At 46.1% G+C, this 27,857-nt stretch overlaps 2 protein-coding genes across 2 annotated transcripts; one reads left to right on the forward strand and one right to left on the reverse strand.

The window, feature by feature from the left end:
* Nucleotides 1-377: 377 nt before the first annotated feature.
* Nucleotides 378-1,348, reverse strand: LOC133742180 ((+)-cis,trans-nepetalactol synthase NEPS1-like). The gene has a single exon (XM_062169863.1). It carries the CDS (start codon nucleotides 1,321-1,323, stop codon nucleotides 511-513), a length of 813 nt encoding a protein of 270 aa, XP_062025847.1. The 5' UTR covers nucleotides 1,324-1,348; the 3' UTR covers nucleotides 378-510.
* A 4,612-nt stretch (nucleotides 1,349-5,960) lies between these two features.
* On the forward strand, nucleotides 5,961-11,226 carry LOC133744229 (uncharacterized). Its single transcript, XM_062172368.1, has 7 exons — nucleotides 5,961-5,965; nucleotides 6,221-6,563; nucleotides 6,633-6,764; nucleotides 6,834-6,920; nucleotides 6,999-7,334; nucleotides 7,404-7,929; nucleotides 11,132-11,226. The coding sequence occupies exons 1-7, from the start codon at nucleotides 5,961-5,963 to the stop codon at nucleotides 11,224-11,226; spliced, it is 1,524 nt and encodes a 507-aa protein (XP_062028352.1).
* Nucleotides 11,227-27,857: the final 16,631 nt, after the last annotated feature.

The raw sequence follows: 27,857 nt of genomic DNA on the forward strand, positions 1-27,857 counted from the left end.
TTTTGGAAAGGCTTTTAGAGTAGGTCGAATTGATGATTGGAATTGTTTTGAATGTGGTTGTAAACTAGCTACTAATGTAATTTCAGTTGATCAAGATATTGAGTGGAAATGCATCACGCTTCAGTGACGATCGAGGAACAGCTGCTGCTGAAAGTAATCAAAGAAGAATGCCCCTAGGAGAGTCTCCCAAACAAGTGTACGTAATACCGTTGAGTAACTAAGTAAACGAAAACCAAGTGACCATTTGCCATTTTTTTACTATAAAATAGTATAGCTTACGTGCTGAATGAAAAATTGTATCAGAATTAGGTTCTACAGAGTATTTAGGGTTGGAAGAAAAAAAGAAAAGCAAACAGCTCACAAAAAAAAAAAGGAGTTGGAGAGAGAATTAATCATAAGAAATTAAGAACCCAGAACAATGTTTATTCACTATTGGACTTATTGAGCTCAGGTCAGCTCATAACATTATTACTTTGATACTTTTGCAACAAATCAGAGTGTCCTGTATCATCATTGTTCCAATAGAGCTATGGTCTTGGAGCCGAGTCCACCATCAACCACCAAATTATGGCCGGTGACGAACGCCGAGTCCTCACAAGCCAAAAACACCACCGCATCCGCCACGTTTTTCTCCATCAGCGGTTCATCCCTTCCCGAATAAACCGCCGCCATTTTCTCCCGCAGCTCTTCCGCACTAATCTTCAATGCGTCGCACACCATCGGCGTCGCCACCAAGCCCGCCGACACACAGTTCACGCGCACACCACGCGGCGCCAGCTGCACGCTCGCCGACCTCACCAGCCCCAGCACCGCGTGCTTCGACATCGTGTAGTCCGTCATGCTCACCGCCCCGCAGGTCGCCGAGATGCTAGTCGCGCACACTATGCTTCCCTTCACCCCCTTCTCCACCATCGCACGCGCCGCGTGCTTCACACACGCCGCCATCCCATGCGCGTTCACCGCCATCACCCTGTCGTACCCGGACAGGTCGAGCTCCAGCACCGTCTGCGCCGACGCGCTGGTTATCCCCACGTGGCTGTACATGACGTCGAGGCTGCCGTAGTGCTTGACCGTGAACTCGACCAGGGTTTTGACCTGATCCTCGTCGGTGACGTCGCAGTGGACGTAGGTGCAGCGGTGGGAGCCGATGGATGCAGCCACTTCTCGGCCCTTGGCGTCTTGGATGTCAGCAATCACGACGGCCAGAGCGCCGTGGTCTGCAAAGTGACGCGCCGTGACTGCTCCGATACCGCTGGCGGCGCCGGTGATGATGGCCACCTTGCCGTGGAGCTTCTGCAGTGGTAATGGTATGGGCTGTGTCATCGTGTTGAGCTATAGTAGTAGTAGAGCTACGTGACTGTGGTTGGCAGAGTGTGGTGTTATAATTTATAAAGATTGGAATTATTACAATTACACATCTACCCTTTTGACCTCGATGACTTGCAGTTAGAGAAATTGGACTGTTTTGTAATTTGACAATGATTTTGCATGGAAAAGGAGGGAACACGATCCCTGTCGCCTTTAAAAGTCACTTTTTTAATATTACCACAGTCAACTCAACCTTTTAAAGGTCAGGAGTTCGAGTGGAAATGGAGTGAGGTTTTTTTAAAAAAAAAAAAAAAAAAACACTCAAACTTTTAAATTCACTTTTTCTTTTTGTTTGCTGAACAATTTAAAAATCATTTTTTTTACTATTACCACTATTAATTGTTGGAGTAGTTGGAGCATGTTCTAATTATGTGACTTCCCAACGGCCTACGGCAAGGACTGTTCTGGTGGACCACCCTTTTTGTCTAGATGTTCCAATTACTCGTGCCTTTATATTCAAAGAATGACGGACAAAAATAGGTTCATTCTTGTACCCACTACTTATGTACGAAGTCATGGGTTCGAGTCACCATGGGGGTAGGAATGAAATCTTTTGATTCTCTTTTTAAAAGAAGAAGAAGAAGAAAAAAAAAAAAAAAAAGTAACTTTACACGATTGTTGGTGCTCTTGTACGTAGAGTATTTAGAAAAATAAAAATAAGAAATTATGGGACAATAAAGAGATACATGCTCGTGTAATAATCTCAGTTGCTATGGCTTTGTATGAAGAGTATTTGCAGGCCAATGTTGGTGCTAGCGGTATAACAGAAGTGGTTAGCAAACGAGTGAAGTTTTGGACTCATCCTGAGGATGATTTTGTGAAACTATATGTGGACGGATCTTTTTCCAATTCTTTCAACTATGGAGGAGCTAGTAGAGGGGGGAATTGTGTTGCTGCCTTTTATGCTTGAATTTTTTTATATTTTCTCCTGCATATTGAGCTGCTAGCTATTAAGATGGGATTGGAGCTACTTCAGACTATGCAAATTTCGAAGGCTATCATTCATAGTGACTTCCTTGTTGTAGTGCAAGAAATTACTTCAAAGGAGGCCGGAGGAATTAATATTCTTCTTTGGATAGCTTAGTTGAGGACATCAAAATACTACTTCAGACCTCCGCTCATTTTGTGATACAGCATGCTCCTAAAACCACCAATATAGGCACATAGATTAGCTAGTCATGGTTTTGATTTCGATATTCAATCTGAGTGGTTCACTTACACTCAGACTTTAATCTAAATGCCCTATTATACAATTCTAGCCGTATCATTAATGAATACAATTTATTCTTTCAAGGGGAAAAAAAATGACGATGTACCCACAAAAGCTACAAAACCATAGCTAACAAAGCTAGTAATCTAGTTCTCTCTCTCCCTCTTATTATTATTTTCATTTATACTAATAGGACTTGCACTTCTATTGAACTATCAATCTCAACAACAAACATGAGTATATGCAACTTTTTGCCTAGTCGCAAAACTAATTGAGCATAGATTTGGGGTCGCCGGCCTCTTGGGTCTTCGTGTCTGTCACCAGCTATTCTTAGGGTTCTTAATTATTTGGCTTCTTCATTGTTTTTTGGCATAGCTAAGATTTTCACCCAACAGGAACCAGAAAAAAAATTTAAGATTGTCAAACAGAGAGACTAAACCTAAGAACGCGGATGAGGAAATCAACTTCTCCCCTTTGTCCGTCCGGCGGTGCATCCCTTGGATGTCGTCGTCGGACGGGCCGTTGTTTGTTCGCCGCATTGTTGGCATTGTGTGGTGTTCGGGATTTGGTTTCTAGGTTCATGGATCGACTCATGGTGTGGAGCTTTTCACTGGCGGCCCGGAGAGACTGTTTCGCGGTGGAGGATGGTTGGTGGGTTCGAATCGTTCTACCATGGTTGCCGATTTTGAGGCTGGTTGCGGATCTGATTGGTTTTGGAGGTGGAAACGCGTCGGGGGTTCTAGTTGGCCAGGGGGGGGAGGGGGACTTCGGATCAGACTTGGTGGGCGATGCATGTGTTTTTTCGATGGCGGTGTTTGCTCGACAGCCGCGGTGGCGGTTCCCTGTGGTGGCGGCTGTGATACCGCTAAGCGTTGGGCTTGAAAGGGTGGTTGATCTGATCTGGGTTCAGTATCAATCTGGTGACAGTATCTATCGGGTCCGGTGGTGGACACATGATGGTGGTTTTGGATGGAAGGGGCAACGTGGGTGGTTGTTCGTTGGCTGTGGTTGCTCGAAGACGGCAACGGCGGAGTGTGATGGCCGTAGTGATGGCATTTTCCATCTGGTTTGGTGATGGGCACATGTTGGTGTTGAAGGTTGGGGGGCGAGTTTGGTGGGGGTGCGCTGGCGGTGGTTGCTTGAAGACGACGATGGTGGTTTGAGATGGTAGCAGCAAGAACAAAGGATTGGATTGGGCCAATGGTCTGGTCTCTCCTCACTATGGGGGATGGTTTGTGGACCTTGTTTGGCTCCAAAACCAGTTGGTTTGCAAACTGTCTCTTTTGAGCGAGTGATTGCGCAGGCGTGCCAGCACCGTGGGGTGCAGTCGTTGGGGTAGTCCCTTGACCTGACTTCTTCTTCAAGCGCTGTGGACGAGGAGAGCACCAACCTCGTCACAGGGTTCTTCTCTAGCCTTACGGATAAGGACTTTCTGCCTTACGGATAAGGACTTTGGTTGTGGTCTCTTGCGTTCACCGAATCGATACTTAGTGTTATAGACTAAGCAGAGCAATCACTGGGAAGTTGGGAGAAGCACGGGGTTGCGCTAAAGCGTGACTTTAGCTTCGCTGGGTTGCGAGGGCGTTACCCTTGCTTCGCTGGTAGTAACGGTGGCGGTTGCGCTCGCAGTCGGCTCGCTGGGAGACTGGGACTGGAAGTGCGGTCGCCGGGTTGGTCTGGTGATGCTGACAGTCGGCTCTTGGAGAGACTAGGACTGGCGCACGGTCACCGGGTTTCAACAAGGTTGAAGGTTTGCTCCGGGGAAGCTTTGTAATCGCTAGGATTGATTGATGTGAGAGAGATCCTTAATCTGTCCTCGAAACCTGGTATATATACCTAGGGTTTCTACTGCTCCTTGTCGTAGAAGGAATATTGACCGGAGTTTCCTAGTCAATCTCTATTACTTGATTCCAATAGGACTTCGCTCTCCTCATGGATTCCGGAATAGGCGGAGTCGTAACCCAAAACCAAGTATGTTTATTTTTGGGCCGCAGGTATCGGCCCGCTGTGCTAGATCCACTGAAGGATATTGCCAAAATTACTTTTGGGCTCAAACATTGCCCCCCAGGCCTCGAAATCAGGCCCATGAAAGTGTAACTGATTGAAGGGGACTAAAACGACGCGTTCGATGCTCGAAACGATGTCATTAATGAGGGTTGCGTCTTTTTACTCGCGAAACGCCTTTTTGTCGCATCGTTTCCCTCGCAAAATCTCTTATTTAAATCCGCAGCCACTTCAGACCTGTCACATCAGAAACTCTTTTAGTCTCCTAAACCCAGAAACCCTCCTTGGCACACATCTTCCTTTTCGAAACCCAGAAATGGCTCCCCCGAAAAAGATGGTTATCGACCAAGAAGAAGAACTGAATGAACAGGCAGCACGCTCTTGGGGAACTGGGATTGGCGCCAGCCTGATTCTCCAGACCACCATCCAAAGACCTCTGCTCCTCCGACTTTCGAACCACCATGCCGGGCTGGGCCCAACGCCGCGAGATGCTTTCCCGGACAACGCCGTCGCCTTTTATGGTCTTCCTGTTCGTCGCCCCATCCCCGTCCTCCGAAGGACTCCTGGGGATTTTACCAGTTGGAGTGCCCCTAATCATCGATCAAAAATAGGGCATTGGCCATCCTCCATCAGTGCGGAAGAGCTTTCTTGGTACCGGGAAGCACGCGCTCGAGATCTAGCCCGCTGGAACGCAACAGGTATCACCCATACTATCGATCTTTGTTTTCGTCTTCCGCGCGGTGGCAATCGTTCGCCACTCGCTGCCTTTCTTTGTTTCTGGAACACTGCTACCAACACCTTTGATTTTCGATTTGGCCAAATGAGTGTCACTTTATTGGACATTCTCACCATTACTGGCCTACCCATTGATGGTGAACCCTATCTGCATGGCCAATTTGACTCTGATACTTTCACCTCCACCATGGCCCAACATGGTCGCGGCGCCCATAGCAGCTCCTACCCGCGGTGGCTGGCCTATTACCGCCAGGAGCACAATGCGACTGGCGGTATTGCATTCTTGGAGTACTGGCTCTGTAAATTTATTTTCTGCACTTCCTCCTGTAAGCCCACTGGTGCCTGGACTTCTCTGGCGACGGCCCTCTACAACGGCCACCGTGTGGGACTAGGACAACCAGTATTAGGTGCCCTCTACCGTACTTTGTATCAAGCCACAATGCATCCCTTTGAGACTAGCATTTCTGGCCCCTTTTGGATCCTTGACTTCTGGATTCAAATTTACTTTCCATACTTTCGTCGCGACGACATCCCATTACTTCCGCCCACTGACCAACTCTTGGGTCGATGGCTCAGTCGCGGCGAAAGGTACACATCCCCTCCTTATTTTGAGTGCTTCACATACTTGTACTTTCTGCACGAGATGCCGTACTGCGACTTAGTGCTGAGTAGAAGATTCCCAGCTCCGCTTGAACATGGATTCCTCCCTGGCGCCTCTCGCTACAGTGATCGCGCGCGCTTGGCTTTTCGCCGCGCGATCTTCTGTTCCGACATCAGGATTGCCGCTGACGAACTCAGTTATGAGCTCTACGCTCCCAACCATTTCGCTCGTCAACTTGGTCTTGTCCAATTAGTGCCATTCCCTCTACATGATGCTTGGAACTACAACACTTCTTGGCGTAGAATTGGGCCCCTTTCTGGGCCTCCGCCAGCACAAAGCACGCTCGCGCTGGTTGATCTTCCTGACTGGGCCAAAGAGATCGACTCTGTGGACGCGACTGAGGAAGGATATGATGCATGGTGGGCAGAAGTCTCTGTTAACTGCTGGCGGCAACAACACGATGAGGTATTCGCTGCCATCTTCGGGGAACTGCGATATCCCTACGCCGCTGACGTTGATCAACTTGCTCGCATCCCTGAAGACGCTGCACAAGCTTCTCCTCCTGCTGCTAAACCGGCTCCGCGACCCGCGCAAGCCCCACGTCAGGCCCAAGCTGGTATCGTAATCCTCGAACCCCTTCAAGAGGTAACTAATCTTGACTCATGTTTTGTTCTTTTATCCCTCCCCCTTTAAATTCAAACTTTGCTTTTCCAGGGGAGCTCGCCACTTTCTGGCAGTCGCGCAGCCAATGCTTCCCAAGCCGCTGACCAGTCTGGGAAGCAAAAGGCAGTAATGATAGAGCCTGAGGACAAAGAATCCTCCTCCTCTGATGATGACATGCAAACGGTAAGAGCCCTCTGTTTGTACAAGTCATGCTTCCTTTACGAGTCATACCTAATCCCCTGCCTCTAACAGATCGCAGCTCTCTCGGCTCGGAAGCGCGCTCGTTCTGATCCTCGAACTGACCTGTGGGCAGAGGATGAACCAATCGCTGACCGACTGGTAAGACCCAAGCACACTAAGCACTTGTTAGAAATTTCTTTTCATTCTGCGTGACTCTGTGACAATCCTCATTTGCAGGTTCGCCACAGGTCCTCGAGACATGCTGAAGAAGGATCTTCAACTGTCGGTGAAGGCACATCTGCTTCCCAAGCTCCAGCGCCAACTGTTGTGAACCACTCTCCACCTCCTGCGGGCGCTGTAGATAATGCACAATTGGCCTCGATACCAGTGCAGATCATAGATGACAGCTCGCCGGAGGCTGAAAATAGAGTACTGCTATTGGATGCACCTCGCGAAGAACCAAGCGACGTTCCTGTCCTGGAACAGACAGCGCCTGACTCAATTCCTGTTCCCAGCGAAGCTAGCCCAGAGACAATGCTAGCGATCATTGTGTATGAGCCCCCAATCGAAGAGGTATTCCCCCTAACCAACTATTTCATCATTATTTCCTGGTTCAAGTATTCTGATAATGTCTTCTTCCAGGTTCCAAACGTCGTTGGAACTGGGGATGATGTAATCGGAGCAGTAGAAGCAGAAGCTGCTGAGCCTGTTCCTAACGTGGTTGATCGGGAACTTCCTCCCCCTGCCCCCCAAGTCGCTGAAGCTGAAGAATTGGAAGACCTTCCTGAACCAGTGCCGGAAGTACCTATCGCTGAACCTCCTGAGGCCCCTGTCGCTGAGCCTCCTACTCCCTCTACTTTGGAAAGGTTAGCTCGTGTACTTGAAGTGACCCCCCCTGGGGTTGTAGATGAAGTCAGAGAAGGTCTTCGCCGCTTCCTGGGCCCTGATATCTTGATTCCTGGTGCGCCTGTGAGGGTCCTAGAATACTTGAGGATGCTCCTCCGCGAGGGAGCCATCACTGAGGAACAATTCCAGGAAATCGATCAACTGTTGCAGGATCTTCCTCAAGGGCTCAACGAGCGGGCAGTCGCGAATGCGCAAGCCAGGCAGACCGAAATGCATTATCAGAACCTTACTCAGCAAACGGAGACCGCGCGCGACTTCTTGGGTGACCAAGCTAACCTCATCAGGGAACTGACGCTCGAGAGGAACCACTTGAGGTCCCAAATTCAGGCCTTTCAAGCCCGGTTAACCGATGTTACTGCTATGCTCGTTCATGCAGAGCCTCAGTTGGAACAACCCCTCGCTGCTCTCGAGACGCTATCCCAGGAACTGGCTCAGGCACGCGTGGCAGCCCAACAAGCCGCACAAGCTGCTGCGGACACCAGTTTTCGTTTGGACGAACTCTTCCTTCGCGTGACCCATGCAGGCCGAAGACTTTTGGGCCCCTAGAATTAGGCCCATATTTTGTATGAACAATATTATTATTATTAATAACTTACTATTTAGCCCACTTTGCTTGGCCCAAATAATAACTTATTCTCTCAAACGGTTCAACGCTTTAAGTTGCCTTTATTGCTTTAAAACCGTTTGAAAAGATTGAAAAGATAATCTCGAAACGGAGCGGTTACCTCCTTGGAGACTGCCCCCACTTTCCACGCGCTTTCAATTACCTTCATTTCCGAGATCTTCGCATTTAACCTTGTTGATACGCTCATTGATGACAGTGAGAATGTCACAACTGCCCATCGTACGGTTGAGGCCACTGAGATTGGCGCTATAAATACCTGCACTCTAGAGAGATGATAGACATAAACGCAATATGGCTTTCCCAGAAATAGTATCGCAATCTCTACTTCTCTTTCTCCAGTTTCTAAAATCTTCTCCTCACGATATCAGCCTTAGCCTCAAACCCCTAGGTCTTATGGCTTAACCTCAATACCTGGGTAGGTTTTATGGCCTAACCTCAGGTCCAACCTCATGTCTTTGGTCTCTGGAAGTCGCGGTGAAACCCACCGGTTTTGATTTAGACCAAAGAACATGTGATGCTCCCGTAGCGGCGGAACAAGATTCTGAGGGGTCTCCTCTCTCAGATTGCCCGCGTGGAGCAGGAGGAAGAAGGGCGGAAGACCAATATGGGTCGCCTGTTCTTGCTCCATCGCCTGCCTCCAGGGTCTGACTGTGTGACTTATGTTTTTTCCCTGGAGGTAGATGTGGTTGTGAGTCGCGCTTCTCTGTGAAGACCATCTCCATCCCGGAGGATAATCCTTCCCAAAAGGGTTGCGATGGATTATTTCCTTCCTTTTTGGTCCGGTACAGACGGTAGCGGTTTGCAACTCAAAGCAGAGGAGGCATGTGGGTGAAGAGAGGGAGAGTAGGAATGCCCGAGCACAGCCCCTTTGCTGCCACAAGATCCAGAAACTCTCAGTAGATCTGTAACTTTATGGTTTTTACTCTAAGCCACTTTCTGGCCTTGTAAACCGCAAATGTAATTATTTTGATTTGCACTTTGTACTGCTTTTGGCCGCAAAGCCACTTTATGAATGAAAGTTTTTTAACACTTTTTTGCAAATCAAAGTATAAAATAAGGCCTCAGGTATAGGCCATTACATGCATTCTTAACACCATAATGTTAAAGAAAAGAAAGGGTTGAAATTGAAATTTTTTGATTGAACGAAAAGCCACAATTGAAATTTTTTGATTGAACGAAAAGCCACAAATAAGGCCTGAATGTACAGAGTGTTGCCCCCCTAGTATGCGTAGGTGAAGCAAGTACAGGATACTAAGGCCACAGGTAAGGCCTGAATATGGATGAAGCGAACCTGGGAAGACTAAGGTTGCCCCCCTGTCTGAGAAGAAAGTTGATCCTGTGGATCGTCAAACTCCCAAACACTAGGGTAGTATTTCTTCAGGAAACGCCCGTTAATGGGATTGCGATGGATGTCGCCATCCAAATCTTTGAGGTGAAAGGCCCCGCGCTCCAGAATGCGATGAACAACGAAGGGTCCTTCCCATCGCGGAGTCCATTTACCGCGACCGGTCAACTTCTCGCCAAAAGGCAAAACAGCCTTCCAAACCAAATCACCCTCTTTGTAACTACGGCCACGTGTCCTCTTGTCATAGGCACGAGCAATCCTCTGTTTTTCCAAGACCAAGTTGTCCAAAGCTGCCAAGCGTTGCTCGCTGAGATCTTCGTGTTCTTGCCACATCGCCTGAACATAATCTTCCCCGATCAAGTGATGCTGATCTTGGACGCGCAAAGATTGGACGTTGAGTTCCAAAGGTAAGACTGCATCATGGCCGAACATTAGCGCATAGGGGGTTGTAGCAGTGGGATTCCTCTTGGAGGTACGATACGCCCATAAGGTTTCATACAGCGTATCGTGCCACTGTCTGGGGTTTTCAACCAGCATCTTCTTGAGCAAGGTGATAATAATCTTGAACTGGCCTCTGCTTGACCATTGGATTGGGCATAATATGGTGTGCTGTGGACAAACTGAATACCCAACTCAATGACAAGCTTCTCTACATCACCGCCCATAAACGCTGCCCCCCTGTCTGAGACCAACACTTCCGGGATACCAAACCTGCAAATAATATTCTGAAAGATAAACTGACGAATGGTAGCGCCGGAAGCCTCCTTCAATGGTTCAGCTTCAACCCACTTTGTGAAGAAATCAGTGGCCACAATGATGAACTTATGCTGGAGCGAAGAGTGAGGGTGAATCATCCCAATCAAATCCAAAGCCCAGCCTCGTGCAGGCCAAGGCTTAATAATGGGTTGCATGGGAATATTGGGAATGTGCTGCACCGGACCATGCGCCTGACAGTCTTGGCAGCCTTTCGCGAATGCGATACAATCTTTCAAAATGCTAGGCCAATAAAACCCATGTCTTCTGATAAGCCAACGCATCTTGGGGCCCGCTTGATGGGCTCCACATACTCCTGTGTGCGCTTCGCGCATTAATCGTTTTGCTTCGCGGCCATAGACACATCTAAAGTCTACGCCATCTTCGCCACGTCGTCGCAGCTCATCACCTCGAAGGAAATAATTCAAGGCAAGGAAACGAATCTTCCTGTCTGTTGTAAGATCTGGTTGCTTGAGGTAGTCAATCAACGGTATGCGCCAATCAACGTCGATAGGCTCGAGGACCGCGACGACTGGATCGTCTGGTGGGTCAGGCCGCGCGAGCCACGAAGGCAGTGTGCGGCGCTCGACTTTCAGAATGCGCTCGCGAACGCCATATTTCAATGTAATGCCTGTAGCCAATTGAGCGAGTTCATTGGCCGCAAAGTTGCGCTCACGAGGTATGTGCTCCAAGTCTACATCGTCAAATTGATCTAGAAGTTCAATGGCACGATGCATGTAGGGTATGAGCAAAAAGCTTTCACACTTGAACTTTCCTTGGAGCTGGTTGATTATGAGCAAAGAGTCGCCGTGTACCTGAACGTCCCTCACCCCTAACTCTAGCAGAACCTCTAGGCCAATGATAAGGGCCTCATACTCTGCTTGATTGTTGGTACACTTAAACTCGAACTGGAAAGAATAAGAGAACCGATCGCCCGCTGGATTTTCCAGAACAATCCCAGCCCCTGCTAACGTTTCCGTTCTTGAACCGTCAAAGTATAGTATCCAGGGCTGTAAGGAGACTGTGGCTTGGTACAAAATAGCGTACTCTGGGATGCGCGCCAAATCTGGCCGAGTGATGGCCACAGCTGCTATTTCTAACTCCTTCACTATAGGGATGTCTAAGGTAGGGTGGTGCGCGAGGAAATCTGCGATAGCCTGTCCCTTTACTGCCTTTTGTGGTACATACTGTAGTGAGAATTCAGATAAAGCTAACACCCATTTGCCAATGCGGCCTCTCAGAATAGGTCGCGATAGCATGTACTTGACTAAGTTAGTTTGAGCGATGATGCAAGTGGTAAAGGATAACATGTAGTGGCGCAGCTTGCACGCTGAGAAGTACAATGTGAGACATAGCTTTTCCATTGGAGTGTACCTTGTCTCGCAGTCTGTGAGTGTCCTACTAAGGTAGAATATGGCATGTTCGACACCATCCTCATCGTCTTGGGCGAGTAGGCTGCCAATAGAAGCCTCAGCTGCTGATATATATAGCTTTAATGAAAATCCAGCCCTAGGAGGAACGAGCACTGGCGGGCTCGCCAGGTAGGCCTTGATTCTGTCAAAAGCCTCTTGGTGCTTATGTTCCCAGACAAACTCGCTTTGGCCCTGCAGCTTCAGCAAAGGAGAGAAAGGCTGGATCTTACATGCAGAGTTAGAGATGAAGCGTCTCAGGAAGTTGATTTTACCAAGCAAGCGCTGTAGCTCTTTCTTCGTGCGTGGCGGAGATGCGTTGATAACTGCGCTCGCTTTGTCTTCAGGGACCTCAATTCCCCTCTGATGGACAATGAACCCCAGAAAGTCTCCTGCTTGAACTCCAAAAACGCACTTAGCAGGATTCATTTTAAGCTTGTGTTGTCGCATGCGCTCGAATACTTTTCTGAGGTATGTGATATGATCCCCTCTTTTCTGAGACTTGACAACCACGTCATCAATGTAAACCTCCAAAATCTTTCCAAGTATGTCATGGAAGATTAGGTTCATGGCTCTTTGGTAAGTCGCTCCAGCGTTCTTCAGTCCAAAAGGCATAACCACATATTCAAAAACGCCCGCGAACCCAGGGCAGCGGAACGCGGTTTTGTGTCTGTCTTCCTCTGCAACCGGAATCTGGTGATACCCCGCAGTGCCGTCCATGAAGGACAGTAATTCATGCCGTGCAACGGCATCTACCAACATATCTGCGACCGGCATGGGGTAGACATCTTTAGGTGTAGCAGTATTAAGGTCTCTGTAATCTACGCAGACCCTCATCTTACCATTCTTCTTTCGGACAGGCACTATGTTAGATAGCCACTGATTGTACTTGGCCACCCTGATAATGCCTGATTTGTGCATTTTTTCGACCTCCTCTTTAACGAGGATTTGAGTCTCTGAATTCATTCTTCGCGGCTCTTGTTTCACAGGCCTCTTGTCAGGGAGTGTTGGTAGCTGATGGCAAACCAAGTCCGGTGACAGGCCAGGCATATCCTCATACTTTTCCGCAAAGCAGTCCTTGAATTCTAGTAATAAGTCAATAAGCCTCTGTTTCTCGCTAGGCTCTAAGTAAGCACTGATAGCCACTTCCATAGGCTCATCTACTGTTCCGAGATTGACTTTCTCGGTAGGATCTCTGACCTTAGGAGGCGTGTCGTCCAACGCTGCCGGAGCGAGCTGGATTTCTACCTCATCCTCTTGTTCCTGATCAGAGAGTCCCTCTTCAACGATTTCCAAAGTCGCGATTTGCTCATAGGCCTCTTTTTCCACTAGATATGATGATAATCTTTCATGCAGCGAGTGGAGGGCCTCTATCCCTTCTTCTGGAAGGTCGTAATCCATTAATCGTTCAAGGGTTTAGGCACAGCGTGGCCAGGCCTTTCTAAGCCTTCTTTTGCGAGCGTAATCCCCCACTGTGCCAGTTCAGAGGCCGTCACCCCTGTGGGGCGGCCTTTGTTATCGATGCCACTGACTTGCAATGGAGCGATAGGCTCCAAGTAGTACCTGGCGTCCACATAGTTTGCGGATACTGGGAAAGGACGAGGGTCCGCTTTGATCACCTCAGCTTTGTCTGTCTCCCTGTTCCACATAATAAGTTCCTGATGGAGGGTTGACGGAACACAGTAGCTCCGGTGAATCCAATCTCTGCCCAGGATAGCGATGTAGGCCGCATAGCAGTCTGTCACAAAGAAAGCGTAAACTCCCTCTGCTGGACCTACCTTGATACGCAAGAAAAGTAAACCCAGGGTTTTTGTTACAGTCCCCGCGAAGTTCTTGAGAGTAAGAGATGTCGACTGGATCTTCTCCTTCTTGATCCCTAGCAGGTGCATGGTCCTGGTAGTAATGACATTAACAGCAGCTCCAGTATCAACCATGATCTTGCTAACTTTGGTACCACCAACGTCCGCCGTGATGTATAAAGGTCTCATGTGCTGGACCATAGCAGGAGTTGGCCTAGTGAAGCTCATGAAGAATTCTTTACCGTTAGCGTCCTCTGTTTCCAGACAAACAAACTCTTCTACCGGTGTTGGGACTGCTGACGTGATCTGCAGGGGTTGTGTATTACTTTCCTCAGCTTCTACGCATTCCTGAGCAGCGACCGGCATTGCATACCGCGCTGGAAGCACATAAACCATATTGCAGGACGTTTCGAATTCATCTATGTCGTCCTCCAGGTTAAGCTTGGGTTCGTGGACAGGGATATCCGTGTTGAATTGTTTGACCAACCTGTCCACTAAGGATTCCTCGGTGAGGCCTTTTACTTCACATTGTTCGAGCTCTTGAACCACTGAAGCTTGTTCAAGGGAATCTAGCTTCAGTTCCCTAGCAATATCCGCCTTTGGGGGAGCGACCACCAAACTCTGGACTTTCTTAGGTCTCCACTGTAAAGTGTCGGTAGTCTTGTCTCTGCCCCCCAGTCTCTCGAAAACCGAGGATTTGGCTTCTGGTTCCTCGCGAGACAACCTGCGCCTGACGTGTGGTCGCCTGGACGGCGAGCTCTCCTTTCTGGCCAGCGGAGGTGTTCTCTCCTTGGTAATCCTGCAAAAAACGTTGGGCTTAGATGCCCCAGATTCTGAGCTCGCTGGCTTTCGCAGACTGCGAGGAGCCACTAATGGCTTGGCAGCGAGCGCTTCCATCTCCTTCTGATACTGCTCAGGAGATTTGACCAACTGTGAAGGTTTGATCAGGCCCTGGTCTAAAGCCTCTAGCGCGCGCTTGGCTTCACCAAATCTGCGTTGCAGTTTTCGCTTCTTGGAATGACTTATCTCCACTGCCTTCCCCTTCTCCCTGGTGTACCACTTTCCTTCTTTGATGGTAGCGGTTGAAGCAGGTGGTATGTAGGGCTTGGTCAGAATGTCTTTGTGCTTGTTCGCGGCCTTTTCCTCCATCTTCTGATCAGCCGTAGCTGCCTTCAGCTTCTGGAACAGATTGGAGTCCTTTGGCGATGTAGGCGACCCCATTCTCTCCTTTTCTCTTGGGCTGGAAGGCTGGTAGTGTCGTGATGGCGAAGCCCACTTAATGGGCGGGAAAGAGCCAAAACGAAATGTCTGCTCGACCTCTTCGTGCGGCACTTGGATGCCACACTCTTCTTTGCACCGCGAGCATAACACTACTGGCGAGGCTTGACCAAATGGTTTAGCCTTCTTCTGGGCAGGAGCCTCTTTTGGCTCTGTTTCTTGTCCTTTCGTGGACAAATCCAGAGTTGGTTTCCTCTGGTTCTGCTTGGTCCAGTTCACATCGACCATGTTAATCCCAGTATCAGGAAAAGGGTTTAGGTCAACAAGCGCTGCTGCAGTTACTGGAGCTTCCACCTGAAGACTACCGTTGTTGAGCCATACCTGAATCTGGTCCTTGAGCTTCACACAATCAGCTGTATTGTGGTTCCACAGGTTATGGAATTTGCAGTACTTCTTTCCTTTCAGCTGATCTGGTCGAGGAAAAGGTCCAAAGTCGGTCTTCACCATCTTCGCGGCGATCATCTCATCTAGAATCTCGTGTGCCTTGTTGGCATCATATGTATACGTCGCGAATTCAGGTTTAGTGAAGGCCATCGATTTGAGCTTGACAGGTTCCTTGGAGATTTTCAATTGCTTTAAGGCTGGGTTCTTTCTCCCTGTCAGCTCATAAGCGGCGATGTCGCTTTCATCTTCCTCCTCGTCCTCCTGAGCCACGTCCTCACTGTGATAGTGGTAGTAAGGATCATACGTAGCCGGCTGGTAGCTCAGGGCCGCTACAGTGCGGTGTTTCCCTAGTACGTATGTTCCTCTGGACGCATTTTTCCTGGCGTCAGTTTCTCTGAGGAGGTGTTCGAAGCTTCCCACCTCTGTGATGAGCTCTCCCATTGACTGGATCATGCTGCCATGCTGCTTCTTTCGCTGGCGAGGCTCTAAGCCCTTGATCGCCAACTTGATCAATTCTTTCTCTGGCAGGATCACATTCAGCTTGGCCTTCTGAATCTGGAAGCGCTGAAGATAGGCCACAGCGGACTCTGTGGGCTGTTGGGCCATCTGGGTGAGAGAGGCCAAGTCTACCTCAGGTTCTGTGGCCCCGAAAGTCTCCCGGAAAAGCTTTTCCATTGCAGGCCAATCTGCTACAGTTCCTGGCCGCAATTTGGAGAACCACCTGAAGGCAGCTCCTGAGAGAGAAGTGCCAAAAATCCTGCACTTGAGGATGTCATCATTCTGGTACTGGCCGCATTGTACCCTGAACCTAGCCAGATGGGTTGCCGCATTCTCGGAGTCTTCCCCTGAGAAAGTAGCAAATATAATGTTCTTATAGCCCCTGGGGAAAGGCTCGAGCATTATATGCGGCGGGAAAGGTCCCTCATAGATCCCATCCATCTGGGCCCTAGGGTTAGCCTGTCTAATCATCTCCGCCACCTCATCGCGTCTCACGTACTCTGGACCCGGAGGAGGAGGAGGTGGTATGGCCGCTGCATGGCGAACAGGCTGCACAGGTATTGCTTGGTTTACAGTCGCTGCCCCTTCTCCTATGTGGACAACGCGGGTTGTAGCGGGTTGTTGAAGAGTCACTGCTGGTATGGGCATCTCCTTTGCTAGCGCTGTTATCCTAACCGGATTACCAGCCTGGTCAATCCCATAGTAGCTTCCCGGCAGCTCTTGATATACGTTCTCTGCCCCGTCGCTGTCGTATTGAACGAACGTAGAATTGGACGAGGTTCCAGCGCCCTTTGAGGCCTGGTGCTTCTGCCTGGTAGTCTGCCCACTTGAGGCAGTACCTTTATCTTTGCTGCCGCCGATAACTAGCGCTTGTTCTTTGTTTTTCAGCGGCGTGGCAGCAACAGTTGCGGCAGGTATAGCAGTATGGCTGCTAACCTTCTTGCGCTGGTTCGGTGGCACGTATTTGCCCGAACCGGATGGCTGGCCAAGAGAACCAAGGATAGCATTGGGATCACCCAAGGTCTGGTTTAATACCTCCTTAGCCTGGTTCAGCTCGGCCCTCTGCATGGCAACCTCGGTTGCGAGGATCTCTCCATCTTTACGGAGACCAGCCATGTCAGCCGTTGTTTGCTTCGTATGGTTCGCAATGGCCTCTATTATTCCTTTCTGGCGCTGGTTCTGCTCTTCTACGATACCTGAAGCATGGGCCATCAAAGCATTCTCAGTCTGTGAGATTTGCTGCTTAGTTTCCTCCGCTTGTTGGGAAATACGCTGGTTTATCTCGCGTATGACCTGGTCGGCTCTCGCATTATCCCTTGCAAGGTCAGCAGCTATCTTCTTGCTATGGTTTTCGATGTTCTCCAGGATAATTGCGAACGCGACCTCGGAGGAGGCCCCTTCTGGGATAGGCTTCGGAACGAAAGCCTCTCTTTGCACACTCGTCGCTGTGTTGGAGCTAGCGACAGTGTCAACCGGCTCGCTGGCCTGGTTGTTAGTGACAGTTTGACCCTCAGCAGCGGTCGGACGATTCTCTCCTTTTTCCGTCGACATCTCGGTTGGATGGGGATGAAGAGCGAATCTTTGAGCCACTTGTTGCTCAGAAAGACCACGACAATCCGCGCGAGAATGCGGCTTGTAACTGGAGGTCTTATGCTTTGGGCAGTTAGCGTAAACCTTTTGGTAAGGGTTTTCGCTTGACTTCCCAATGGCTACCGTTCACGAAGAGACACTAGTTTGGTCCCACTGGGCGTGCCAAAATGTTTGGCTCCAAAACCAGTTGGCTTGCAAACTGTCTCTTTTGAGCGAGTGATTGCGCAGGCGTGCCAGCACCGTGGGGTGCAGTCGTTGGGGTAGTCCCTTGACCTGACTTCTTCTTCAAGCGCTGTGGACGAGGAGAGCACCAACCTCGTCACAGGGTTCTTCTCTAGCCTTACGGATAAGGACTTTCTGCCTTACGGATAAGGACTTTGGTTGTGGTCTCTTGCGTTCACCGAATCGATACTTAGTGTTATAGACTAAGCAGAGCAATCACTGGGAAGTTGGGAGAAGCACGGGGTTGCGCTAAAGCGTGACTTTAGCTTCGCTGGGTTGCGAGGGCGTTACCCTTGCTTCGCTGGTAGTAACGGTGGCGGTTGCGCTCGCAGTCGGCTCGCTGGGAGACTGGGACTGGAAGTGCGGTCGCCGGGTTGGTCTGGTGATGCTGACAGTCGGCTCTTGGAGAGACTAGGACTGGCGCACGGTCACCGGGTTTCAACAAGGTTGAAGGTTTGCTCCGGGGAAGCTTTGTAATCGCTAGGATTGATTGATGTGAGAGAGATCCTTAATCTGTCCTCGAAACCTGGTATATATACCTAGGGTTTCTACCGCTCCTTGTCGTAGAAGGAATATTGACCGGAGTTTCCTAGTCAATCTCTATTACTTGATTCCAATAGGACTTCGCTCTCCTCATGGATTCCGGAATAGGCGGAGTCGTAACCCAAAACCAAGTATGTTTATTTTTGGGCCGCAGGTATCGGCCCGCTGTGCTAGATCCACTGAATGATATTGCCAAAATTACTTTTGGGCTCAAACAGACCTGGAATCATAATTTGGGCTTAGATTGGGCTGGTAATTTGTTTACTGTTGTTTGTTTCTTACTTATAGTAGAATGTGGCTTTATGCCAGTAATAAGTCATTTCCGAGTTGTGGTAGGGCGACGTGGACTCAGTCCAGGACTGCACCTTTTGTGTGCCTGATCTGCCCTAGGTAGGCGGCGAGTTCCTTACATTAGCAAATGGTCGCAACCTCCTAGTGGCAGTAACGTATCTGCTCTAGGTAGATGGCAAGCTCCTTGCTTGGTCAAATTATCGTTGCCTCCTAGAGGCAGGGTGAAACTAAGTGTGGCGAGGAATTGATGAGGGTTTTTTCTGAGCAGGGATGAACGGTGTTTAGCAACAAAGTTCCTACACAGATTCCTTTCACCCGTGTTCCTCTCGAGGGTGCGGATTGATTTTTCCAATATGGTGGTGGCTTTGGTGTTGGCAGCAACATTTGTGGCAGTGGCTTGTGTGCTGGTGTTGAGTGATACATCAAGCTAGGTATGATACTCGGCATCACGAGGAATCATCACTTTGGATGATGTCAGCTATGGGGGCAAAACGGGGGTGCAATCACCAACTGCGGCGAGGTCGCTGCAAGAGGTACAATTTGTTTTAGGCTTTTATCTTCAGGCTTGCTGGGTTTGGGCTTGGCCTGCTCTCCTCTAGGTTTAGGCTCGTCTTTCGGTCTTGTTGGAGTTGCATATGTTTCTTTTGGGTGTAGGGCTTTGTATAAAGCTTTGAGCTCTTTTTTTTTTTTTTTCTAGCTATTTCTTAAGTGAGTCCGAGGACATCCTCTCTGTGTAAAGCGGTCCTAAGATTTTTCGAATCAGTTATGGTGAACTACGTTCTTAAACCCTAACATTGTCTTCTTGGTTACCTATGATTGACGCTAATGTAATCACATTTAGGTTCATTTATGGTAGCCTTACATCGCTCCAATTTGACGTAGTCCGCAGATGGTGAGTCATGAATGTTGTTACCTACTTCTACTCTTAATAGATCGACAACCTTTCTTTTAAAAAAAAATAATTAACAACATATAAAAAAAAAACCACTTTTATTTTATAACAAATTTAATTCCCCTACGTAATTACGTAAAGCATTGTAGCCCATAACCTAATAACCATCAATTAGTGGCAGATCTAGAAATTTTTCTCAAATAAGGCAAGATTATTAATAGACTTCTTACAATTTGTTTTTAAAGAAAATTTTCTTATATTTTAATTGGAGTTATAAACTCTTAAATATGAAGCAATTACATATCACTTACTAAAGCAAAATTATGAAAAAAAAAAAATTTATCAAGGGGCGAAGAGAGAAATATAGTTTGTAGTTTATATACTTATATTTTAAACAAAAAATATTTAAAGAAATACACAATTCTCTAAACCTAGTATAGAATAGTGATGCTGATGTTATGTGTACTATGTTGTATCTTTTTTTTTTCTCTTTTTTTTTGTTGGCTACCCATCCTTATTACTATGTTGTATCTTTGATAATACATTTAAGAGAAGAGGGCTTGCTCACCATAGCTGAAATCTTTTACTTTATACCCCTAAAATATTAAATAACTTGATATATCTTTCTAATTGTCATGGATAAAGAAGTCAAAACTTAAATAAATAATTAATAAAAAAATTTATTAATTTCAGAAACTAACTACCCACTTCTAAAGGAGTGACCACCACTTCTCCACACCCTTAGGGTGTGAACAGTTTCTAGTGTTATTTATAATTAATTGTATTTAAATCTAGTTATAATTCTAACACCTAATTAAAGATTTTAAACTAGCAGGCGGCGTCTTTATTGGAGAGAAGAAACAGAAAGGATGTGCAGGGTATCATCCCCAACCGTCTTGCCCTCTCCTTTAGAAAAGAGTTCTGCAGAACCCTGAGACCAAAGAGACTTCCATAGTTTATCTTAAGTTTCGAGGTTAGGCAGCTGCCTACACTTGACCCCTCTCTCAATCTGCCCCTAACCATCATAACTCATAATACTAGGTCTCTCGAATTCGATATAGGGATAGTTATGTAATTTTTTTCCTTTTCTTGTTAATGTAAATTTTTTTTTTGTTATTGTGAATGGTGATTCTATTCAGACCTCCAGATTTGCTATATAGACGTCCACTAATTTTTGTAAAAATTTAATTCCTAATTTACCCCTATCAAAAACTAAATAACAAAAAAAAAAAATAGAAAAATCACAACTAATTCTGTCTCCATCTTCTTCTCCCTCACTCTTTCTCTCACCTGGGTTTCTTATTAGCTATCAAATTATTGGTATGTCTATTGTTACATATTCATAATCAACACCCAATTGTTAGAATTTAATTATTGATTAGTAATTTGATATATATGTGACTGATAACTCTTCCCCTGCGTTTGCACCGTTCTTGAAAGTTTCAGCCCTAACAACCAAGCTTCTTATTGAGGTCTGTGATCTAGTCTAAGTTTTTCTGTTTATTCGAGGAATTCCCTTCATTTAGACAATTAGTCATTAATCCATTGCAATTGAGTTTCGAAAAAAAACCATACTCTCATTGAACTTCATATCCAAAGCATGAATTAAATATCTAAACTTGGATTCTTGGAATATAGTACTATATGTCCTTCCTCCAAACGATTAAACAATAGGCTATAAGGATGTAACTACTTAAGCAACTGCCCACTGCTAATTCACTACTAGAATTTACCCAATGAGTGACAAACCACTTTTGTCACCTATTCTGAAAATTTCGTCACCAAAAGGTATGGGTGACAAAAAAGTTCGTCACCAGTTTCGTCACTTATAGTGCGTGATTCCATTAGGTGACGAAATGCTAAGTTCGTCACTAAAATGAGTTTGGGTGACGAAATTATTTCGTCACCCATTCTTTTTCAAATCTTATCCTTTTTTTATTTTAGGTCTCAATTTTTTTTTTGCCGCCAAATTTGATTTTATTGGTGACGAAAATAGTTTGTCACTATTTTTGAATCATTTTTAAATTTTGGTGCCAAAAAGTGCAATCCTATTGGTGAAAATTAATTTTGTGTCTAATTATAAAATATTAATTTTTAATTTTGAGAATGGGTGACATGCAAACTTTTTTCTCCAATATATAGTATATATGAAAATTAATTTTAAATTAATAAGTATAATTATCAACACTTCACCACAACAAGTAATAGGTAAATAAATAAGTAGCATAAAAATATGTTAACTTGCTTATCAGCCAATACTGTACAAAGTAACTTGAAAAGTTACATATCAGGTGTTGGATGCATTTGAAATTTCAAGGCAAATTGTGTCATGGCTTCATTTGTACATCCAAAATATAACTTGCAAAAAACTAATAAGGATATCAACAACTAAAGCACATCCAAATCCTCATCCTCATCACCCTCCTCACCACCCTCTTCTTCCAGATTATGTGTAGGAGATTGTTTCTCACCCTCAAGAGAAGCAAGTCGCTCTTCCAATAGAACAATGTACCTCATAAGTTGAGCATTTGTTGGGTTAGACGTGGATGTAGGGATTGAAGAACAAATTGTGTCCTTTTTAAGACCCTATTTCACAATTCAACAAGTAGGGATGGCAGAACAATCTCGAATGTAACTTAAGAATTCAATATGAAACAAAAATAAAATGTTAAAAACACAAACATATAACAAACATCTAACATACCTTGGAATGTGACTAAGTTCTTCTAGATTTGACAATTGGTAACTTCCCCTTCTAGCTTATGGAAAGCCAAATCGAGTGATTCAAGAACTGTAATGAAATGGGGGGAAAATAGATTTACTACACATTGTTGATAGATAATGCATTCAATAAAAACTAAATGCAACTACAGACATGCATAATATATATAAGCTGCATATATTATGTACCTAGAACTTCACAAGAAAAATCAACTCAGTACTATAAAGTGCCATATAACTATATGTTCAAAGCTAATGTCTAACTCAATTCTAACACTCCAACCAAAGCATACACTCAAGGGAATGAATCAAAAGATCGAGGTCCTACCCGATAAGGAAGAAGAGCTAAATGAGCAGCCCAGATATCATATTTACCCCTACAAGACAATCAGGTGTGTTAGCAAATATATAGTTAAGCTCAAAAAGGTAACAGACCAAAAAAGAAAAACAAAAGAAACATGTTATTAACAGTAGAAATAGCAAATTTTTTCAAAAGTGTTTTAGAATATCAGGATTGATACGTACAAAAAAAGATCCTAAAAACTCTCTCTAAGCCCTAGTGCCACAAGAGCGACCCAACTCCAAATTTCCTGTCCGGCGGCGGCCATGGATAGCGTCGGCTTTGCCTCGCTGTTCCTGTTGCTGGCTGCCGGACGAGTACTGCATTGGCCAGGGCTTTTGGTCTGAAGAGAAAGGGGTGGGCTTGAGGTTTTTTGGCAGGATGATTGGCGGTGAGTCTTGGCCAGCGTTTCTGGGCGTTTTGATGTCGTTCCTGTGCAGATCCGGTTTGGGGCTCGAGCGTCTGGGCGCGCTCATGGTGGATTTCCTGATCCAGCGGTGCGGGCTTCGTTGAGCTCGGGGTTGAACTCGACGGCGGTGGGGCTGCGTGGGGCTTGAGGCAGAGCTCGACGTCGGTACAGGCTATGTGGAGTTTCGGCGTTTCTAGTTTTCCTCGTGGGCGGCGCGGCTCGTGGCGGAATGGGTGATTCTGGTTCGTGGAGGGGCTTGTCGGCGACGGAAAAGTACTGGTGCTGTAGAGGCGGCTGTAGGTGTGGTGGTGACGTGGTCTGGGCTTGGGTCCATATTCCTTGTTGGGCCTTGAGTTTGGTCCTCCTTCTCTTAGGGCGGCCCGGGTTTCTTAGTTAGGCTGGGGTTTTGCCCTAAGCCCATTTATGCTTTATCTAGTTTTTGTCTAAATTTTATTATTGTTCCGCTTTCAGGGACAGTCTAGGCACCTTTGTGCATCTAATTTTTTTGCATTTGGTCTGGTCTTGTCGACTTAATTCTCAGTGGATCTAGTTGTACACTGTCACGCCCCGGATTTTGAATGATAAATTCAAATCCGAAACCTGAATAATTACAATTACAAAATCCAAATCTCGAAACTTCGAGTTCATTATTACATTTCACTCTCACAATATTTTATAAAGCTCAAATGAGCATAACACACCTCACAACTTACAATTGTTGTAAAACTCTAACAATTGCTCTAACCGCGCGATCACCGTCCTGGTTCTCCTGTCCTGTAGGATTACCCGCTACACAATTTGAATAGTGTACCGGGAGTTGCAACAACACAAAACCCGGTAAGCTTTTTACAGCCAGTATGAGTAAACAAGAAAGAACTGTTGATTTATTAGATTTCAAGACTACCACAAACCCACGTTACTTTCTCACTCTCATATATATATATAGACACTTATGAGTTACTCTCAATTTAGCTCATAAGATCACTCACTCTCATATATATATGTAGACACTTATGAGTTACTCTCAATTTAGCTCATAAGATCACTCACTCTCATATATATATATAGACACTTATGAGTTACTCTCAAATTCGCTCATAAGATTTCCCAACATTTGGTAGACAGACTCATATATATATATAGACCCTTATGAGTTACTCTCAATTTCCCTCATAAGGTTACCATATATATATTGACACTTATGAGTTACTCTCAATTTCATTCATAAGGTCACTCCACATTTGGCAGACAGACTAGAGCTCTAACTGAACGTAACCACTCGTCCGGCCACAGACGTGATTACGATTTAATACTATTAATAACCACCAGCCCGGTACGAGAGCGTGATTCACTAATAGATGCCATGGTCACCTCGTGACCTAGTGATCTCCACAGATCACAACAATTTATTGTTCCTCAACAATAAAACTCAACACCTCTCACAATATATTGTTTCTCAACAATAAACTCAATATCTCTCACAATATATTGTTTCTCAACAATAACTCAACACAACTCCAACAATACATATTATTTCACGTAATAATATATATACAGACATTCACACAGGAATGTCTAGTAACACCAACAATAGTTCATATGATTGCAACAAAATAAAGCAATTAATTGTATTGGGTTCGTAATATGAACCACGTGAGGTTTACTCACCTCGATAATCCCGCTGCGTCTTCAATTCAGCTCAAAATACGATCCACAATCGTCCACCAACTCAAACCGTCAATCACCTAGTCCAATAATGATCTTGACTTAGCCAACAACTCAAATATGTAATTAAACGACGATCCAACGCTCAGATTCAAATTAAACGATGATCCAACGGTCGGATCTGAATTTAATGATGATCCAACGGTCGGATCCTCACGGATCGCCTTTAGGATCATCCTCCAAAATTATCACGAAGATCCAACGGTCAGATCTTCCTGAATCGCCTTTACTAACATCTCCACAAAATTATATGAAAATCCGACGGTCAGATTCTCACGAATCGCCTTCCGAATCACTATTTCTCAATTATACGAAGATCCAACGGTCGGATCTTCGCCCGTGACCTCACAAGGTCACCGGGACAGTCATACGATCAACATATCCAAAATTGAAGCAAAACCGATGGTCAGATCTTCACAGATCGTAAACCGAAGATAAACGTAAAAACGTTAAATAGTAACGTCAAAACGTAAATCCACTATTTATCAACTTTTTCTAACATGACCATGTTATATATCAAAACGCTCGTATGGATGCATAGATCATCGCCTAGATAATGAAAACTCGAAATATGGTCTGATGCGCCGCCACAAGCGGTGGTCAGTGGGCGGTCAACGCGGCGGTCAACGCCGGTCAACCACCTCAGATGGCAAAGTGACCAACTACAAACTGGTTCAAAATGAAAGGGTGGTCGACTTTCATACCTGGAGCTAAGCCTGGTTCGGCCTAGATCGTCCTAGATCAAGCGTTGAAGTTGGATTAATCTCGTGCGTCTGATCAGATTCCAGATTGAATCAGGGACGTCGAAATCTTCAACTTGTGATCTTTCACTCCACACTCCAAATCGTCAAGCAAGGCCTATATGGGGATGATCAGGGGGAGGAGGAGATCACGAAAATGGGAACGATCGGCCCATGCAACGCCGGAAAAGTGGTTTTCCGGCTGGGTCCGTTTTGCACTTGGGTCGGGCTTTGATCTCGGCTTGGAGGCAGCGGCGGGGCGGGGCGAGGCCACAGAGCAGCTATGCTCGGCAAGGCGCGCCGGTCTGGTGCGGGTCCGGTGGCGGTGGCGTCCGGGAAGTGGGCTTTCCGACCGGGTCGGGTCGGTCGCGACCCGTCGGGTCTGAGGGACGCACGAGAGAGAGAACGGAGAGAGCTGGGGGCCAAAACGCAAATTTCCCATTTTTTTGTCCTTAAAGAAAGAATTCGGAAAATTTCTCTATTTATAGAAAATTCCCAAATTTCAAAAATTCATAACATAATCATACGAACTCCGAATAATGCGTTCCACATGTCCACGAACTCGTATCGACGAGCTCTACAACTTTCATGAAGGAAGTTTTCCCAAATTTTGAACGTATAAAAAGTCAACTTTGTTGACCCCCTAAAAACGTTCGTTTTCGAAAATAAAACCGTTCGAACTAATTCCACAACTTCTCCAAGCTTCGTACTCGCTCCTACTATCGTGAAATCATTTCTAAAAAACCATGGAATTTAATTTGGATTTTCCGGGGTATTACAGTCTACCCTCCTTAAAGAAATTTCGTCCCGAAATTTAAGCGTAAGTCAATTCCTCTCGATTAAGGTTGACCTAACTATAGAATCTCCATCTTTTCCAAATCTGTAGTAATCTACAAAGCCACAGCCCTTGTATAAAAATACATTCCTATGGCCACTAAAATCCTTTCATCACAAACGTAAACTCACACAACAACTGCTCAACAACACTCCACATCACATACACAAAATCGTCACATGGATCATCTCATAGATCCTCACATAGATCTTCACATAGATCATCACATAGATCTTCACATAGATCATCACTCTGTACTGGCATACAAGCACAGTAAACACTCCCACAAAGTGTTTCGCTACTCAATTAGCATCACGGTAAATCTCCATAGTAAAACTTAAGCATGCACCACTCTTCACAACCATAGAGATGCATCACTCAAAACAAATCATCCCCAAAAGCACGCCAATAAATTATGTCACCCAATGATGATGACTTGGGCTTGCTCAATCCTTGGGCTAAGCACTAGGGCTGGCCAATTGGGCCTGAAGAAATCGGACCATCCACATTTCGAACCGGCCCAAACCACTTTGGGTTTAACATTTGGGCCTACTATTCGGGCCGAACAATTGGGCTTACCATTTGGGCCTACCATTTGGGCCTACCATTCGGGCTTACTATTTGGGCTTACTATTTGGGCTTACTATTTGGGCTTACTATTTGGGCCTACCAATCGGCCCACCAACTTCCAGCTCGGCTACGGTATGAAATGGTACATACCGTATATACGTATGCATACCGTACAGATCGTATATACGTATGCATACCGTACAACTGTATATTCGTATGCATACCGTACAGACCGTATATACGTATGCATACTGTACAACTGTATATAAGTATACATACCGTACAGACCGTATATACGTATGTATACCGTACATACCGTATATACGTCCGTATATCAAGCATATACGAGATCCAAAAATATTTGTAAGAGGTAAGGTTCGAACTCCCGACCTCAAACACGAAGGTTTTGCTCCCAACCACTGAAGCAAGAGCTGCCTTCATTAATATATGCTCACGTGTTATATTTATTATGTCATAAGCGACATAAATAAAATAACGGGGGAGGCAAGGTTCGAAACCTCAACCTGCCGCACGAAACCTTTGTCCCCCAACCACTGGAGCACAAGCTGTGCTTAATATAATGTGTACAAATGTTATACTTATTATGTCATAAGCGAACATAATAAAAATAAACGAGAGGCAAGGTTCGAACCTCTGACCTCTTGTACAAGAGCCTTGCTCTTCAACCACTAGAGCACCAGCTGCTCTCGTTACTATCCATGCAACTTCTTTCATTTATTCTATCATAAGCGATAGAATAACAACAAACTGTCGGTACACTCCACGTGCCACGACACGTCTCTTCCGTGATTTACGGAAAGCAAATCACTTTCTGCTAAAGCTGTCTGCCACAGCGTCTCGAGGTTCGGCCTGTCCCCTTACACGCTCAACACGCGCCAACAGCTTTTCCGGGTTTCGGGGCGACTTTAATCCAACGCGTGGATTCAAATTCTGAGATCGTTCATCCAACGGTGGAGATCTGCTCACCTTGTTCTATAAATAGGTGCATTCTGGAGACGCGACTGTTCACTCCAAAGGAAAAGAAATTTTCTTCCGAGCTCAAGCCTTTCTCTCTCAACTCTTCAGCCTTTCTCTTCTCAAATCCCCAGTTTTTCACTCTCAGATCTTCAATCTTTTCCTCCAAATCTTCAATCCTTCTTTCTCAGATCTTTTCTTCCATTTGAAGATTCGATCTCATCTTTCCTCTGAGAATCTCAGATC

Source organism: Rosa rugosa, chromosome 4, assembly GCF_958449725.1.
Source record: "Rosa rugosa chromosome 4, drRosRugo1.1, whole genome shotgun sequence".
Taxonomy (NCBI): domain Eukaryota; kingdom Viridiplantae; phylum Streptophyta; class Magnoliopsida; order Rosales; family Rosaceae; genus Rosa; species Rosa rugosa.

Excerpts from the sequence above, each read along its gene's own strand:
- LOC133744229 (XM_062172368.1), top strand. Across the intron at positions 6,564-6,632 it reads TCCTCGAACCCCTTCAAGAG|GGGAGCTCGCCACTTTCTGG; the intron begins GTAACTAATCTT and ends TTGCTTTTCCAG. Across the intron at positions 7,335-7,403 it reads ATGAGCCCCCAATCGAAGAG|GTTCCAAACGTCGTTGGAAC; the intron begins GTATTCCCCCTA and ends GTCTTCTTCCAG.
- LOC133742180 (XM_062169863.1), bottom strand. The coding sequence starts at position 1,323 with ATGACACAGCCCATACCATTACCACTGCAGAAGCTCCACGGCAAGGTG.